This window comes from Bidens hawaiensis, unplaced genomic scaffold (assembly GCF_021521415.1).
Source record: "Bidens hawaiensis isolate Kalapana, Puna unplaced genomic scaffold, B.hawaiensis_p1.1 tig00023222_1, whole genome shotgun sequence".
Lineage (NCBI taxonomy): Eukaryota > Viridiplantae > Streptophyta > Magnoliopsida > Asterales > Asteraceae > Bidens > Bidens hawaiensis.
This window is the reverse complement of record NW_027493642.1, coordinates 259,478-277,247: the sequence shown is the minus strand read 5'-3', so window position 1 is coordinate 277,247 and position 17,770 is coordinate 259,478. Positions and strand designations below refer to the sequence as shown.

General features: G+C 35.0%; 1 protein-coding gene and 2 pseudogenes across 2 annotated transcripts; 2 read left to right on the top strand and 1 right to left on the bottom strand.

Annotated features, from left to right (window-relative positions):
• Positions 1 to 2,918: 2,918 nt before the first annotated feature.
• On the top strand, positions 2,919 to 4,661 carry LOC143567125 (RING-H2 finger protein ATL46 pseudogene; annotated as a pseudogene).
• Positions 4,662 to 5,624: 963 nt separating this feature from the next.
• Positions 5,625 to 5,996, bottom strand: LOC143567134 (uncharacterized). The gene has a single exon (XM_077053623.1). The coding sequence runs from the start codon at positions 5,994 to 5,996 to the stop codon at positions 5,625 to 5,627; it is 372 nt and encodes a 123-aa protein (XP_076909738.1).
• A 1,437-nt stretch (positions 5,997 to 7,433) lies between these two features.
• LOC143567130 (DNA repair protein UVH3-like) lies at positions 7,434 to 12,923 on the top strand (annotated as a pseudogene). The gene is made up of 15 exons (XR_013141357.1): positions 7,434 to 7,604; positions 7,697 to 7,947; positions 8,043 to 8,215; positions 8,298 to 8,415; positions 8,682 to 8,759; positions 8,846 to 8,899; positions 8,970 to 9,150; positions 9,229 to 10,716; positions 10,807 to 11,001; positions 11,115 to 11,200; positions 11,287 to 11,476; positions 11,565 to 11,701; positions 11,792 to 11,876; positions 11,961 to 12,359; positions 12,436 to 12,923. The product of XR_013141357.1 is annotated as a DNA repair protein UVH3-like (transcript).
• Positions 12,924 to 17,770: the final 4,847 nt, after the last annotated feature.

Genomic DNA, 17,770 nt, shown 5'->3' with positions numbered 1-17,770 from the left:
ATCTCTAACGCCCCTTTAACACAAACCCACACACAACCGGCCTAAGTAGCATTCCTTTATACCATACAATTCAATGTACAAAGCTTTATAAAACACTATAAAGGTTATAAAAAAGTTGGCTTTAATTGTGACCGTGAGGCATGTCTAAGTTATCAAAATGATATGCTCCTACTATTTGGCTATTTGCCACGTGCTTCTTGCTGGTTTGACAAGTTATCTTAAAATGCCATCAAAGTTTCTACCTAATAATATTAAATGGGTAGCTAATGGTGCTTGTCGATCTCAACTCAAAAAGCATTCGTACGTTCACATGATTCATCCTTCTAATAAATGCACATGTCCACTATTTGCAAGTTACAACAACAAGTTGCTACACACGTGACACATCATTGTTTTCTTTTTAAGGTTGAAACGAACCTAAACATTGCAAGTTACAACAAGTTGCTACACACATGACACATCATTGTTTTCTTTTTAAGGTTGAAACGAACCTAAACATTGCAAGTTACAACAAGTTGCTACACACATGACACATCATTGTTTTCTTTTTAAGGTTGAAACGAACCTAAACATTGCATCAGGTTTTATATTTTCATAATTGATCGATTTTGGTTATAAACAATTAATTCAGTTCTTGCTACTACATGACTAAGAAATTAGGTGTGGGTTTACATATGAATTTAGTTTTGCATCCTTAGCTAGACTTAAATTAACTCGAACCTAAAATATTTAATAACATGTTTGACACATTTATAAAAAACAATCGGATAAACCCATATAATCCTTCACCTCAAATTAATTTATCATAGTCGTTATTTTCAAATAATAATAATAATAATAAATACAAATAATTGACTATCTCGTTTATTTAACTAACTATTTTTAACGATAAACACGTTACTCATACTTTGTTTTATATTAATAAATCTAAATTACTAAATTACATATTTGTCCAGACTTAATCCTGAGATATTCTCTTTAAATAGTAGTGATATAGGGCCGTCTTTGAAATATCGAGTGCCCAAATCAAATATGAAAAATGAGCCTTAAATAAAAAAGTTTTCAAAAAATCGACGATAATTCCATTATTTTGTTTATATATAAACTTTTTGTATAATTATATTATGTATTTTTAAAAGAAACAAATAACTTACACAAAAGGATAATAATTTAATAAACCGTTAAAAGTAAATAAAGCAATGAATAAAAAATAATAAAATAAAAACTAAATAAGACAAATAATCTAAAAGTTAGTTTCATATTTGCCACTATGTATTTTAAGGACTAGAGTAATGAAGTACGGCGCATTTATTTATGTTTCTTTTCATTTTCCGGAAAAAACCAATGGGCTTAAAGATAAGAAAAGGCCCATTGACAACCAGGTGTTCACTCAATGTCTTCTTATCACCAAAAAAACTTCCAGCAACTGCCGTCAGCCTTAGATGCTCTATTAACTGAAAATACAAGTTGTCGAAGGGTCACCCAGTCGTGACCCCTGACGGAAAACGTGCCCTAGACGTCGGTCGAGCCCTGCATGGGATCAAGGCCGGGCCTGATTAGTGACACTATCAATTAAGCTAGCTCCACACTCGCATAGTGGCACACTAGGTGCTGTTTGTTTTTAAAGACAAAAACTGTCTGCAATATGATTTCATCTGATTTTATGTCTGCAACTGAATATGTGGTCTGAAGGTCTGTAATCTGAAAATATAATATTGTTTGTTTTATAAACTAGATATCGTCTGCATAAGCTGAAAATTAGTTACCTATCATATATATAACAATAGTTAGAAGTCATTTAACGTTTGTAGACTGCTAAAATAATTGGTAGTGGTGTACGGACTATGGAAGTGGGTGGTGTTGTACGAACTATGGAAGTGGGCGGTGGTAGACGATTGTGGTAGGCGGTGAATGTTGGTGATCGACGGTTGTGGTGGGTGGTGGACGGTGGTAGTGGACGGTGATTGTGGCCGATGGTGGGTAGTGGTGGTGGGTGGTACTGGTGGACTGTGGCGGCGGCGGCGGGTGGTGGTGGTGGACGGTGGTTGTGGCCGAAAGTGGGTGACGGTGGTGGTGGATGGTGGTGGACGGTGGTGGTGGTGGGTGGTGGTGGATGATGGTGGCGGGTGGTGGTGGTGGTTGCAGACAGTGGGTGGTGGTGGGTGGTGGCGCACAGTGGGTGGTGGTGATGGACATTGGATGTTGGTAGGATAATAAGAAGTGCGAAGAAGTTTGAAGATGATGGATATTAGCTTATTATTTAAGACCATATAAACAGTTTTTAGATCTTTTTCCTTTTTTTTTAAACAAACCGTCTTCAAGAACTTATGTCTGCGCGCCCGCAAACATAACCTTTCTGCAGACCTTTGAAGCAAAAACAAACACAACCTTATTTATTAATATAAAAAATAGCAGGTAAACCTCATATACAAAAAATGAGTTTGACTTTTGTTTTAACATCGTTAGGAATTACAATGACTAAGTGAACTTTCTAAAATGAGATGTCAATCGTTGATACTGATTTTGACGCTACATGTTTAACTCACACAAAAACACCATCAAAGATTCCATCAACCATTGCGGGGAAAACCCTATTAAACCAAGTTTCAAAACTTAGACCGTAACAATCCCAAACCTCAACCACCATTCTCATACATTCAAAGAACCAATTGCAAAGATAATATAAATAAATAAATAATAAACATAAAAAAGAAAATTAACTAAATTGCTAGAGAACAACTGAGTCTAACGTATCAAAATACGATACTTGATACTTGGTGTGAATTACATGAGCTCGTGAACCATCGAGTTTTTAAACGCAACACGTCAAACAATAAAAATGAAAAATAAAATCACACGTATCACATGATTCTCGTCACTCTCCCATCATTCACGTGGCATCATCACTTACTCGAACCTTTCTCATCGATTGGAATTTGGAGTCATGTTTTAATAGTGTCACTGTGACTGCCACCTTTGGATCCTCCTTTGCTTTACTTCTTCAATATATTAATAAACCTTTCTTTCTTTACCTACAAATCAACATCTTGTAGATTTCTTAATCACTCATCTTTAACTTTACCCTCTCCTATTAAAGGATATTAATGATTCTCTCCATTCTAGGGTTTCAGCCATTAAACCAGAAGATTTTAAGGTGTGTCACAAATTTCATTTCTTTTCATTACACATTGTGTTCTTGTGATGTTTCAAGCCAAAGGGTATAGCTTTCTTAGATTCTAGATCAAGGGTTTATCATTACTGAGTTGGGTTCTTGTTCTTGAGATAAAAAGACAAGATTTTTAGTGTAATTAGCATATTATATGTTAAAAGTATGGTTTTTATAGAAGAAAGATTGGTTTCTAGTCATACTCATATTAAAATGTCTTGGTTGAAACAAACCCCTGTTTCTGGTTCATCTTTTTCACCTCCATTTAGTGTTACTGTTCATAATACAGAAAACCCTTCATCATCTTCAGGTGTTAAGATCAGTCCAGCTGTTCTTTTCATTATTATAATATTAGCTGTCTTGTTTTTCATATCTGCTTTGCTCCATTTGCTTGTGAGAGTATTGAATAAGTACCACTCGTCGTCGAATTTTACTCGATCTAGTCGGTATCCAACCGGTCCCGTCTCGGATACGCTCCAAAGACAGCTTCAACAGCTGTTTCATTTACATGATTCCGGTTTAGATCAAGCGTTTATCGACTCGTTGCCGGTTTTCATGTACAAGGAGATTGTGGGGGCAAAAGAGTCATTTGACTGTGCGGTTTGTTTGTCCGAGTTTGTTGAGTCGGATGAGTTGAGATTGCTTCCTACTTGCAGTCATGCTTTTCATATAAGTTGTATAGATACATGGCTTCAGTCGAATTCGACGTGTCCCCTTTGCAGAAATACCCTTTTTAACCCTGGGATTTCGTTAGATAATCCGATTTTTGAGTTTGATGATATGAGGGAGGAAAACGAGGATGATGGACAAAAGATTGTTGAGCATGAACAAATGATTGCTGAAAAAGGTGTTTATATGGTTAGGCTTGGTAAATTTAGAAAATTGACCGAAGGTGAGAAGGATACAGGGGAGACTAGTAGTAGAAAGTTGGATGCAAGAAGGTGTTATTCAATGGGTTCATACGAGTATGTGGTTGTTAATACGCGTCTCAAGCTGGCGTTAAACAATAAAAGAAACCGTTTGGAAGGAAATATCGAAGAAGGTGAAGAAGGGGATGAGAATTTAAAAGTTAATGATGATATGGAAGGAAAGAAGATTAGTATCAGTGCTAAAACCGACAGTTACTCGGTTTCCAAGATATGGTTATGGTCTAAAAAGGGGAAATGTACAAGTTCTGATGAGAATCAAATGCATAATCCATCTTCGGTTGACATGAAATTACCTTGGATGAGCAGAAGGCAAGGTACATGAAAGAGTTTGATTGTTTTTAATATTATTAATTATAATTTTTCTTACTGATTAGTAGTGCTAAATAATAATACTATCTCGTCGGTTTGGCATGAAATGGTGTTTCTAATTGTTCAAGAATTTGTTACAAATGAGAGTTTTATCGGTATAGAGCAATAATATGCGGTTTCCTGCTTTCAAAATGATAACTTTGTAGTTGAGAGTGGCTTATATGTGCAAAACCTGATCAATACTTTAAATGAAGTAATACATGATTTTAAAGATTCAAACTTTCTTGTGGTCTTAAATTATTACTGATAAAGATTAAAACTTTATAGTATTATGGCTTACATATTAACTACTGATAATGATAATAAAAAACCAAACTTTTTTTTTTGTTATAGAGTTCAAGAAGAAACATATGTAAAACTATAGTGTCTTGATGATTAAGATTATGACTGTTTAAGAGAATAATTTAAGTGTAATGGAGGAGAAAACTTTGCTTTATCTTTTGCTTTTGCTTTTGCAATTGCAAATTCTCTTTTACTTTTTATCATGTCTTTGGTAGTTTGGTTGTTTCTACTGCCTCTTTTTAAGACATCTTTTTGTATAGAGGTGTGTGTAATCCATGGAGGCAAGCCTGAGCATCATGAAGAATCTTTTTTTCTTTCATATGAAGGAAAGGATGATTTATTGCTTTTTTCATGATTCCAAAATTGGTCATGGTGGGGATGGTGTGAGTCATGTAAACTGTTATTTCTATCAATGTGACCTTGTTTTGAACTTTTGGGTATGAACTTTATTCTACTTTGAAAGTCATGCCTTGGAAGAAAGATATATATGCCTTATTGCCATTTAACTTTGTGTCCGAACACTTGATGCAAGTCGTTTCAACTCGTTTTATAATTTTACATTCGTAGAAACACGTCTTAAGTGAAACTGTAGAACCAACAACAAAGTCTAATAATGTGGCATACAAACAATAACATGAAGAAAAAGGATTTTACATTCGCTTCAACTACTTTAAAGGCGACACGTTCAATGAACAAACTATGAAATTGATAACATTTGATGCCCCTATCGATAGGAAAAGCTATGTTGGTTGTGGATTATCAACAGGCCCTGGACCCTTCTAGTTATGGCTTGTAAAATATTTTGGATCAACAATATAGGATTTATACACAATGTACAAAATTCAATTCTAATAATCCTTTTGGCGCTGCGAAAGCCATCAATTCTTGCCTAGTTGGTTGGTGAACACATGCTGAATATCCTCATCTGAATCCATTGACCCGGGGACCAGAATCAACGAGTACCTCATGGAGAAATTTGGAACGGACTGATCATCATCTTCCAAATTCCCTAGACCATCGTCAAAATTTAGCATATAACTCGTTGGATCATATTGGAATTTACCGTGCCTAAAGCGTTGTGTGTTAAACTGACGGATAAACGTTTTCAATTTGGGAATGGCAACAAGCTGCGACCACTCCTTTAACGGTGATAATCCCTTAGACCAGCACCGGCATGGCATCCGGAAACAACAACCTCTCTGGGATGGTAATTCTTCATTGGCGTTGGAATAGATTGTTATTGATGCCATTAATGTAGAAATGATGGTTCGGATAATTTAAAAGGAAGAATGGCTTGAATTTGGAACAGAGAAAGCATAATTATGTGGTTAATAAATTTAATCAGATTTATAAGTTTAGAACTGATTTTTTATCTTAATATGAGGAGAGGGGGTGGACGTTCTCGTGTAATAATAAATTTAAAATGAGTTATACCGGTCGTATTGGCTCTAGAGGTCCTACCAGCCGTATCGGCTCCAGAGGTCTTACTAGCCTTATTGGTTATGTGAGTACGGGAAGAAACAGGTCATAAACTCGTAAGCTTGCAATGCATGCATAAATCACTCATCTAACTTTCATTTCATACAAATCAAACCACTAAATTGGTAATTTGGTATGGTGGAATAGGTAGCCCAGCCCACTATTAAATGATCCTCCCACAAACAAACGAATTGGGCTCAAGCAATTATGAATCATGGGACCATCTATAATTCTCTAGATACGTTTAAATCAAGTGTTTAAAGAGAGAGAGCCTTGGAGGTTGAAGTTTCTAAGATGATGGGGATGGTAGCTAAAGCCCATCCTATGCACATGACATATGGATTAGTTAACGTTCTCTGTCTACGTGATAATAATATGACGTGATAGTATTTTAATTAACTAACCCCGTTTACTACACTTGGTCTTAAAGGAGCTGAACATGAATGATTTGTTCATATTTTACCAATAAGCTAAAAATACTTGTATGCTTACACCAAATTTTAGGCTCAAACCGGAACGACTCTCTCTTGGCCTGACTTTTCTTATTGGCTTTGACTGCGGTAAGCCGGTAAGTAATTCACTCAAACGATTCCATTTATGGATATATAGAGGGTGAGAAATGTTTCATAGATTATAGACGCCACAAATATTAGAGTGAAAATAATTATACGGGAATATCTTATTGAAGTGGTGTGCTGAAATTAGTGAGCCCGAAATACAACCCATATATTTAGTTATGTCAAACATATTAACCAAAGCCCAAACTTAATTAGTTATTATATACTTTCGTAAATAAAAATGGTTTATTGGATTTTAATAATCCCAAGTAAATGCTATTAGCTTATAACAATCTCATCTAAATAAATCTCAACTGGTGGTCCCAAATTTTTTAAATAATTTACTCTCACTTGTCCTCCATTAAAAAAAAGAAAAACTAATGACGTTAATTTTTATTTTTTTTTAAATTTCAAATTGATTTTAGGGTTTTTTTATTGAGATAAAGATACAAATCAATTGAAGTAAAACTTAGCTTGAAATGATGATTCAAAGTTCGAACGACTTGATTTTGTGAGAGTAAATTCTTTTGAACATGGAATCACTAGTGAAAATAACCTTAAATAAGTTGTATTTTTTTTTGAACAGCAAATATATTAAAAGAAAGGCACTTAATACAAGTTGTATGACGGTGTCGTTTAGATAGTCAACCCCACGGCCTTCTTTTACCCCCAAATTCACAAAAATTGGCGGCAACAATTAACAGAACTGTTAACCTAAATCAGACAACACAAACATGGGTGTCCACGGTCTGTGGGACCTGCTATCCCCTGTCGGCCGCCGTGTCTCCGTCGAAACCCTCGCCGGCAAACGACTCGCAATCGGTACAACAATTCATCAATTTAATAATTCGCCACTACCAGTTAATTCCAGCTCAATTAGTATATGTTGAAATGGTATTGAATTTGTTTTACAGATGCCAGCATATGGATGGTTCAGTTTATGAAGGCCATGCGTGACGAACAAGGAGAAATGGTGAGAAACGCTCATATTCTAGGGTTCTTTCGTCGAATTTGCAAGCTCTTGTTTTTACGGACCAAACCCATGTTTGTTTTCGACGGCGCCACGCCTGCGTTGAAGCGGAGGACGGTGATCGCGCGTAGGCGGCAGCGCGAGAATGCGCAAGCCAAGATTCGGAAAACCGACGAAAAATTGCTGCTTAATCATGTTAGTAGTTTGTTTATGTAATTATGTTATTAAATTAGGGGTTTTTGAGAAATGAGAAGTTAATGTTATTGTGTTGGTGATAATTGGTTGTATAGCTTAAGGCGATGAGGTTGAAAGATTTGGCGAATGCTTTGGAGAATCAGAGGAAGAGTAATCGGGATAATAAGGGTAAAACGGTGGTTACGGATAATGTTGATTGTTCCGGGAGTAGTGCGAAAGCGAATCCACCGGATGGTAAAGTTTTGGATCAAGAAGCTTTAGATGCAATGTAAGAGCTAAGAACGTTTATCATTTTTTGTATTGATATTTGTTATGGAATGGATTTGGATGATGTGAGTTTTGTTTTATAGGTTGGCAGCGTCGATTGAGGCGGAGGAAGGTGAAGGTTTTATAGGTGAGGCGTCTACGTCTGGTGCTGGAGTTCTTGCGGAAGATGAAGATGAAGAAGATGACAAGGAGATGCTACTTGTAAGTAATGTCAAAAAGTTGGAATATGATTTTAACAAACATTTAAAAATGTTAAGACTTAAGTTCTATTGATCAAAAAGTTACTCGTGCGACGAGAACATAGATTAGCAACTAGATGTATAAAACTTAACATGTCCTTGATGTTGAAGTAGAATCAGTATGCTACTCTTGTGATGTTTAGCTTGTAAAAGCCACAGAAAAATGCAGTTACTATGTTTCTGGTGGTTCATTTTTTTAATGTTAAGTCTACTTGATTAATTATTCAGCCAACGCTGGAAGGAAAGATTGATCCTGCTGTTTTAGCTTCTTTACCACCGTCTATGCAACTTGATCTTTTAGTGCAAGTAAGTACAAATATTAACATCATTCACGTCTTCTGTGAGTTTCAACAGCTTTCTTTGGTGTATTTCTAATATACGGTTCTTTATAGATGAGAGAACGGTTGATGGCAGAGAATCGGCAAAAGTATCAAAAAGTCAAGAAGGTATTTGTTTTTTAACTTATGTTTATTGCCCTTGCAAGATCTTCTGCGTTACATGTTTCTGTGTTTGCAGGCCCCTGCAAAATTTTCTGAACTGCAAATAGAGGCTTATCTCAAAACAGTTGCTTTCCGTCGGGAGATTAACGAAGTGCAGAAAGTAGCTGGTGGCAGGTTGGTGGGGTCCAGACTTCACGGATAGCATCTGAAGCTAACAGAGAGTTTATCTTTTCAACTTCTTTTACCGGAGACAGACAGTATGTATTCCGTTAATAATTTACACTTTTACAGCGCCCTTGTGGTTCACTTGTTTAGTAACAAGCTTCACTGTGTAGATCCCTTACATCTGCTGGAGTTGAGACAACTAGCAACATGCAAAGCCAGATAGCAACAAGGCAATCATCTATTGGTTCTATTAGTGTCGGATCAACCATTAAGTCAAACGGAGCAGTTGAGTCTATCATAAATGGACCAAAAAAGACATTTACTGAAGATGTTGAGACATACAGAGATGAAAGGGACGTGTACGGGTCAGCAAGGTGAGAGCTATGGGAATTCGTATGACTTGTGACCTACAAAGGAACCTGGATCTAATGAAAGAGGTTGAAAAGAATAAGATTGATTCGAATAAGACTTCATATCAGGATCAATTCGGTTTCTCCACCAAAACAAATCAGATACCTACCCCGGTTAACGGAACATCGATAGAGGTGTCATTTGATGATATTGAGAAGCAATTTGCAGACAGTATCGAAACAAATCAGGAATCTACTCCGGTTAATGGAACATTGATAGAGGTGTCATTTGATGATGATAATGAGAAGCAGTTTGCAGAAAGTGATGATGATATATTTGTTCAGTTAGTGACTCCTCATGATACGTTATCTGAGAAGCAGTCCGTTATTAACCTTTCTGATTGTGGATGGGAAGAGGGAATGCCCGGAGAAGTTAAAGGTGATGAAAGTGAAGTGGAGTGGGAGGAAGGACCTTCTGATAATAAACTTGATTTAGGCTCTGCACATGAGTTAGAGCAAAAGGAGCCTGCTTCAAAAGGTGATTTACTGGAAGAAATGGATTTTCAGGAAGCAATTAGACGAAGTATGGTGGATGTGAGGTCCCAGATAGATATCGATGCATCATCTGCACCTGAAGCGGATAAAGATATTGATACTCCAAGATTATCCTCAGAGATTGCTCTTTCAAACAAATCATCTGTTGATGTGGATGCAACTATTTTAAATGATCCAGATTTAATGGAAGTGCGGATGGAAACCTCGTATCAAAGCGATCAGATACACCACCATGATTTAGTTAAAGCTGCAAGTGATGATGGTAATTCTCAAGGAGAGAGACGTGTGGAAACAACTGAAGAAGAAAGAGTTAGTGAAGATAATTGTGGAGAGAAGGCTGAGAATGTCACAAGTTCTGATAATATATCTACTACTCGAACTCATATTTCTAATTCACCTGATGTTAATTTCACTGAGCCTCAACAAAGTGAGGTCAAAGATCAGATGGTTGACCATGTTTCCGAGCCACTAGAACCTAAAGGAACTTCTTCTAACAAGTCACAATCCGAATCTGATATTGTGCAGAAGGTTGCAGAGGAACGCGACAGTAATGCAGCTCACGTGCAAATACAAGAAGATGCCAACAGATTTGTTATCAATGATCTGAGCGATGAACAGGTTGAAATCGCTAAGGCTAATATAGAGGAAGAAATGGCAAATTTAAACAAGGAAAGCATCGATCTGGGTGATGAACAAAGAAGGCTTGAACGGAATGCAGAGTCTGTAAGTGGTGACATGTTTACCGAATGCCAGGTAAGCACAAGCAGTCTTTTAGCATCTTTAGAGTCCACATGATACAAATGCTAATAGAAAAGAAGTTAATTCTGTTTATATATGTTTCAGGAGCTTCTTCAAATGTTTGGATTGCCATATATCATTGCTCCAATGGAAGCGGAAGCTCAATGTGCGTACATGGAACTTGAAAAGCTTGTTGATGGAGTTGTCACTGACGACTCTGATGTGTTGTTGTTTGGGGCAAGAAGTGTTTACAAAAACATATTTGATGATAGAAAATATGTAGAGACATACTTTATGAAGGTATGTATCAAATATATCAGCCCCATTACTAAATGCAATATTCATGGAGCTTTTGTAGAATTTTTAAATAGTCGAATCTGATTTTATCTGATGAGTATTGGTATGGTTTTTAGGACATCGAAACGGAGCTTGGCTTAACGAGAGAAAAGTTAATCCGTATGGCAATGCTTTTGGGGAGTGATTACACCGAAGGTATCAGGTACGACAATCTTTGTCATTAGTTTTATTTTGTTTTGAAACAAAATATTTTTTTGGGTTATCTGATTATTATGCAATATCGTGTAGTGGAATTGGCATTGTGAATGCAGTAGAAGTAATAAATGCTTTTCCCGAGGAAGACGGGCTACATAAATTTCGTGAGTGGATTGAATCTCCTGATCCAAGTATCCTTGGTAAAGTTGACTCGTCAAATACAAGGAAAAGAGGGTCAAATGCCAGTGTTGATGACCTGAAGCAGATTTTCATGGACACACATGTAAAATAAACTTGTTTCTCGTTCTTATCATTATTTTTAAAATGATTTCTTCATCTTTGATCTTAGTTTGAATATATTTTTTATACAGAGAAATGTGAGCAAAAACTGGCATATTCCGTCCACTTTTCCAAGTGATGCAGTGGTTTCTGCATACACGTCTCCACAAGTAGACAAGTCAACAGAACCTTTTTCATGGGGAAAGCCAGATCTATTTGTTCTTCGCAAGTGAGCGTTTTTTTAAAAATATTTTTTTCCGTACATAATATAACTTTGTTACTCGGTTTGTAATGTTTCTTAATCTTTGTTTTTGTAAAGATTGTGTTTTGAGAAGTTTGGTTGGGGTGCACAGAAGGCGGATGAGTTACTACAACCTGTTTTAAAGGAGTACAACAAACATGAGGTGCTCCATCTTCATCATCCTAATTTTTAATTAATTTAAAAAGTTCAGGAAAAATGTCTGGTTTTGACCTTTTGTTTTGTGCAGACTCAATTACGACTGGAAGCGTTTTACACTTTTAACGAGAGGTTTGCTAAAATTCGTAGCAAGAGGATAAGCAAAGCCGTGAAAGGAATGGCAGGGAGTAAAAGCTCGGAGTTAATGGATGACAACGAGCAGCCAAATGCATCAAATGGGAACAAGAGAAAGAAAGTTAAGCATGCAGAAGATAATAATGATGTAGAAAAGTCGGAATTGTCGGTTCAAGAGACACAAAGTAAAAAGACCAAAAGAGGCTCAAGTGTTAAAGGAACAGGTAAATCAGTTGGAAGAGGAAGAAGGAAAAAGAAGAATAATCTCGAACTTTCTGGAACAAGTTCTGATGAAGAAAGCCAGAGTGACCATGTGCAACAAGTGCATGATGAGCATACACTCGGACCACGAAAGGTAAACACACGCATTAGATTCGGAAAACAGTTATATGTCTTTTATCACTTTCTGATCAACTTACTGTTATTATCAGTCAAAACGTGTTAAAAAGTCGGTGATATCTTCATACAACGAAGACTTTGAAACTGATGAACCTACGACACAAGATCATGGGGTGACGCTTGACCCTAGTTTGGACTCTTTGTAGACTGCATTCAGTGGGGATCATGAAAGCAGAGTAGATGCTGATGTGGCGGATATGGGTAAAGATTGGTGTCAAAATGATAAAGATGACCCTGAGGCGGAATTATCAAAAGAATACCTTCATATAGGGGGCGGGTTTTGCTTGGAAGAAGATGAGGAAAACAAGGAGGCAGGAGGACCTGGTTGCAGCCCTTCAACCGAACCACTGAATGAACCAGACTCTGACTGCAGAGGGTCAGAAGCATTAACTAGCCAAGATGATGCAACGGGTTAGCGGCGGGTCAAAGTCAAAATAATGAAGAGGATGATGATGGGATTAGGCCTGTTAGTTACTTTTCTGCTATGCCTAACTTGAGGAGAAAGCGAAAGAAGGTATGACTTGGGCTCAAGGGCTTTTTGAGTTAGCATGTTTCTTCAAACCCAAGGGTTTAAACTTGGTTTGAACTTTAGAATGTAATAATAGTGACTTGTATTTTTAACCAGTTTAGTGTGTGTATCTGATAGGTTTATTTAAACGAATATAGTATATTTCCTGTTCTATGGGTTTGGATCAAATACAAATGAAATTAACGCGCTAAATGTGATAATCAAGTAGAGTAATTATAAATACAAGTAGAGTAATTATGTAATTACTCTATGATGTAATTACATAGTTACTCTACTTGTATATATAATTACTCTACTTGATTCTCACGTTTAGCATGCTAATTTCGTTTGTACGTTAACCTTCCCATTTGTTCTATATTATTAATACTAGTTTGAGGCCCGTGTATTACACGGGTAACTGTTGAAAATTTTAAACTTTGACCATTAAGTGAAATACAGTCAACAAATTGATCATATATTGTTAATACAATTACAATTAAACTAAAATTACAGAAATTACATAACTAATATTACACAAATATGTTACAAATAGGTAAAAACTTCCTTTTACACTAAATTTGTAATTGTATTAGCAAGTATATATTTTTTTTTTATCAAAAATCAAAATCTTTGGCAATTTATATGGGAGATATGAGGGATCAAACCTCACTATCACCAATTTATATGGGAGATATGAGGGATGACCCAGGCTTGTCAGGGTTCGAGTCCTGATCTCACCCGATTTTACCGGCTCCTCGTTGTCGTGCCGTTTTGGCGGGCGTGAGAGTCGGGTTTTATGCGGGGAATCCCTCAATAGATGGACCGTTAGGGGCTCCGTCCGTCAGTACTCGTGGCCGGCTTGGGCTACCTTTAGCCAATGGAGGACGTGTACGGAGTACCCGACGTTATTTAATTGGTCGTTCCAAAATAAAAAAGAGTTAGATTGTTTAAAAAAAAGGTATGACGTGACCAAAGTGGATATTAACTATGATTAAAAGGATTATGATTTTGTTTAAAAGTCTTATTAAATTGGTATAATGATACTTTTAAGAATTAAAAACAAATGTTTTTCAACGCACCACTCTAAATTCGGAGAGAAAATAAGTATAGACATATACCTACCTAGATAACAATTAATTTTTTAATTGATATACTCATACTCATGATATTCGAATATAATATTCGTTTAATGTTTAATATCTTCAACGAAATTTCAATCTAGACTATATGTGACGTTGCGACGTGATATTTGTTTTTTTCGGTACACGAAACCTTGATTAAGACTTTATCATGAATTTAAATTAAGATTTTTAATTGGCTATTGAAGTTTTTTAAGTATCTATGATTCTATGATTTTCTAGGTTAGAGACATTATGATGAATCGGGAATTCATACTGAGGCACCATCATTAAAATCGCATTCAACACAACTTTTAATCTATTCAGCATAACTTTTAATCAATTATACCGAGGCACCATCATTAAAATCGCATTCAATACAACTTTTATTCAACACAGCTTTTAATCTATTCAGCACAGCTTTTAATCTACCCCACTACACGTAAGAGTGACATTTAACTTGACAAGAGCGTCTAACATTTTAATCAAAATAGTAGTGTAAGTACATGTGGTCCAAATATTTCTAGGGACCATCAATGGTGTAATTACAGAATGATGAAATTTGTAAAGATAAAATTACTATATATAGAAGCGCGGATTTAAAGAGAGCATTTTTTGTATTATAATGAAACTAGCTTTAGAAACCCGTGTATTACACGAGATACATTAATGTATAAATTACAATGAATCTACTTATTTTAATAAAAGAAAATAACTATGACACATGTCAGTTTATGGTTAAACCTCACAACATTTTTCCCTCTCAAACCAATATCTTAATTGACCCTAATATATGTCATATTCACTTTCCTTTTACATTCTATTTCAAAATATATATTAATATATTATTTTACTATATATTCCAAAAATACTTGATGAAATCTACAAATTAACAAACCATTTATTACGGTTCAAAATTGGAATATCTAAGTATTTTTAAAAGTTTGAGAATACAAATAGATTTATTGCTAAATTTGTTAAGGGTTCAAAGAAGTGTTGACTAGAAAATGTCAAACGGATGAAAGTTAGAACTTTAAACATGATTCGGATTTCAAGTTTATATTCATATACGCTACGTAATTATTTAATTTATTTGTAATTTTATAATTTGGATAATCCCGTGAGTTACACTAAATTACAATGAATAATTTAATACAAATAAAAAAAAGATAATTAAGTCTCTTTATATTATATAAAAAATGTATTACAAATATAGTCGTTTTATATCATCAAATATATTTGAATTTTAAATCGAAAATGGGTTGTTCTATCATCAGTATACAATAATGAAGCAATGCCACTGGAAGCAACATTTAAAATAATGAGTAATTTCGATGTGATAGATGTAGATAAGTTTTTTTGCAAAAATGTTATACATTTCATACCCGTTCATAGACAAAAAAGACAATATATTTTTTTTAAACAACTTTCATTTTGTCCTTATAAACACAGTATTGTTCAACTATTACAATAGTCTTATAATAAATATAAATAATGGAAAATTTGTCTATGATTTTTAAGACTTAATATTTGTTAAAAAATTATTATAGTTTTCTTTAATATGAAGATGTCTCAAAAAATTTAATGTTAATATACTTTTTAAACATAAACTCTTTTATATACATTTCAATTTTAAAGAAAATATATTAGACACGTAATTATTATATTAATATTTTTTTATATTAATTATGTTTAGAATATAATTTATGGTATTAATAATTCAATCAATGGAGATTGACCAATTAATACCGTATGTTGAATTTATAATCAATACTATATTTAGAACCAATTTTTTTTCTTTTCCATCAATAGAAGAGAAATGATTTTGGCGGAAATTTGATAGTGAGAGTTAACCTCATAATGCAATGTGTCAGAATTATTTTCTTTTATTAGTATAGGTAGATTTGTCAATTAAACAAAATTTCGCCGTCGCTGATGAGCTGGATAAGAACAATCTTTTAGATATACATTATTTGATCAATACACAAACACCACCCTCGATAAAACTTTAAAAGTGATTTAAATGGATTAAAAGTAAATGAAAGAAAGAACGTAATTGTTTTATATATAGATATTTAAACAATCATGTCATCAATCATATAAACCCTTAATCCTATCGCTTTAGAAGATAGAAATATTTTTAAAGACATCGAACAATTTAATTTGTTATTTCGAAAACTTGGAAAACATTATACACATAAAACTTATTAATCAAGTTTTAATTTCTACACAAATTTAGATATTCATAAGGATTGTCATTTCATATATACTTAGGCTAAGGGTAATGGAGCTTGGTTGAGCCCCAAGTGATCTAATCAAAACCCGACACGTAGGCGATGACATGGCCCTGGATCAAGCTCCTCAACCAAGCTTCAGAGGGTGTAGTGGTCCAGGTGATCCGGGGCTTGATTGATTTTTTATTTTTTTGTTATGCACATAGTTATAAATTAAAATACTTCATTACAACATAAATAAAAAGGAAAATCTAAAGGAAAATAAAAAATACATAAATAGCGTTGAAACGTTTAAAACGCATTCTCCGGTGCCGGTTCCGGTTGTGTTCCGGGACCGAATAATCGGGTTGTGACATATCCATGAACCCTTGAAACGATTGTCGTCCATGTAGTTCAATCCCTCGGGAAATTGAGTGTCGTTGATTTTGATATTACCGTAACCCGACCCCGACATGGTTTTTAATTTGAGCTACTTAGAGAGAAATGTAGTGAGAATGGTGTGTTATTGTTATAAAATGGGGTAATTATTTATAGTAGGTTTGTAAAAAATAACATTTAAATAGCCAACGACTATTTTTTTAACCTCCAACTAGCCAACGGCTAGTTATTGCCCTGCGGTCCCGGCCACGGGGCTTGTCCATGCCCCTGATCACTTGATGGGTGTAGTGGTGATCGCGAACCACCTAGGCCGCAGGGCTTGTCCGTGCCCCTGATCACTTGATGGGTGTAGTGGTGATCGCGAACCACCTAGGCCGCCACTTGAACCACGCCCCTTCCTTCACCCCATTAATTACCCACGACCTTAATATGTTTGTTATATACTTATATGGCTATATTTTCCCACGTTCTCCTTGTTTATAAGAGTATATAACACATAACATAACATAACATAACATAACATAACATGATACATAGGGATATAATAAGATAACCACATAGATTAAGTTCCTCATATTTTTGTGCAGGGGCGGATATACGGGTTACCCCTTAACTTTCACGACAAAGTGTAAAGTTAGTGCTAAATAAATATTTTTCCTTTTCCTTTTATGAATTAGGATACCCTTGAATATAAAAGGAGATAAAGTGAAAAGGTTTGATCGGATTTCATTTTTTTCTGGCAATCTATACTTACAAAAGGAAGAAGATAACATAAACGAGTTTTGGTTTGTAGTTACTAGGTTTTGGGTTTATAAGTTCACAAGATAAAAATTAAAAAGTAAAAAGCAAAAAACATCCAAGTTTTGCCTTTGAGTTTTGTCCTTTGATATCACTTCATTTTCGAGTTTTTATTAAATTAAAAACTTAATATATTTAATATGTCATAGGTTATTTACACATCATATAAGTTATTGAATACCATATATATGCGTCTATACGGCTCGTATAAGTGTAAAATTTTGTCCTTTTGTGATGGAGAGTGTCAGATGTTTGAAGCTACACGACCCGTATAGACTGGAAAAGTTGTTATTTGTACATTAGTTAATCATGTGATACGTATAGCTCATAT

Excerpts from the sequence above, each read along its gene's own strand:
- LOC143567134 (XM_077053623.1), bottom strand. The coding sequence starts at position 5,996 with ATGGCATCAATAACAATCTATTCCAACGCCAATGAAGAATTACCATCC.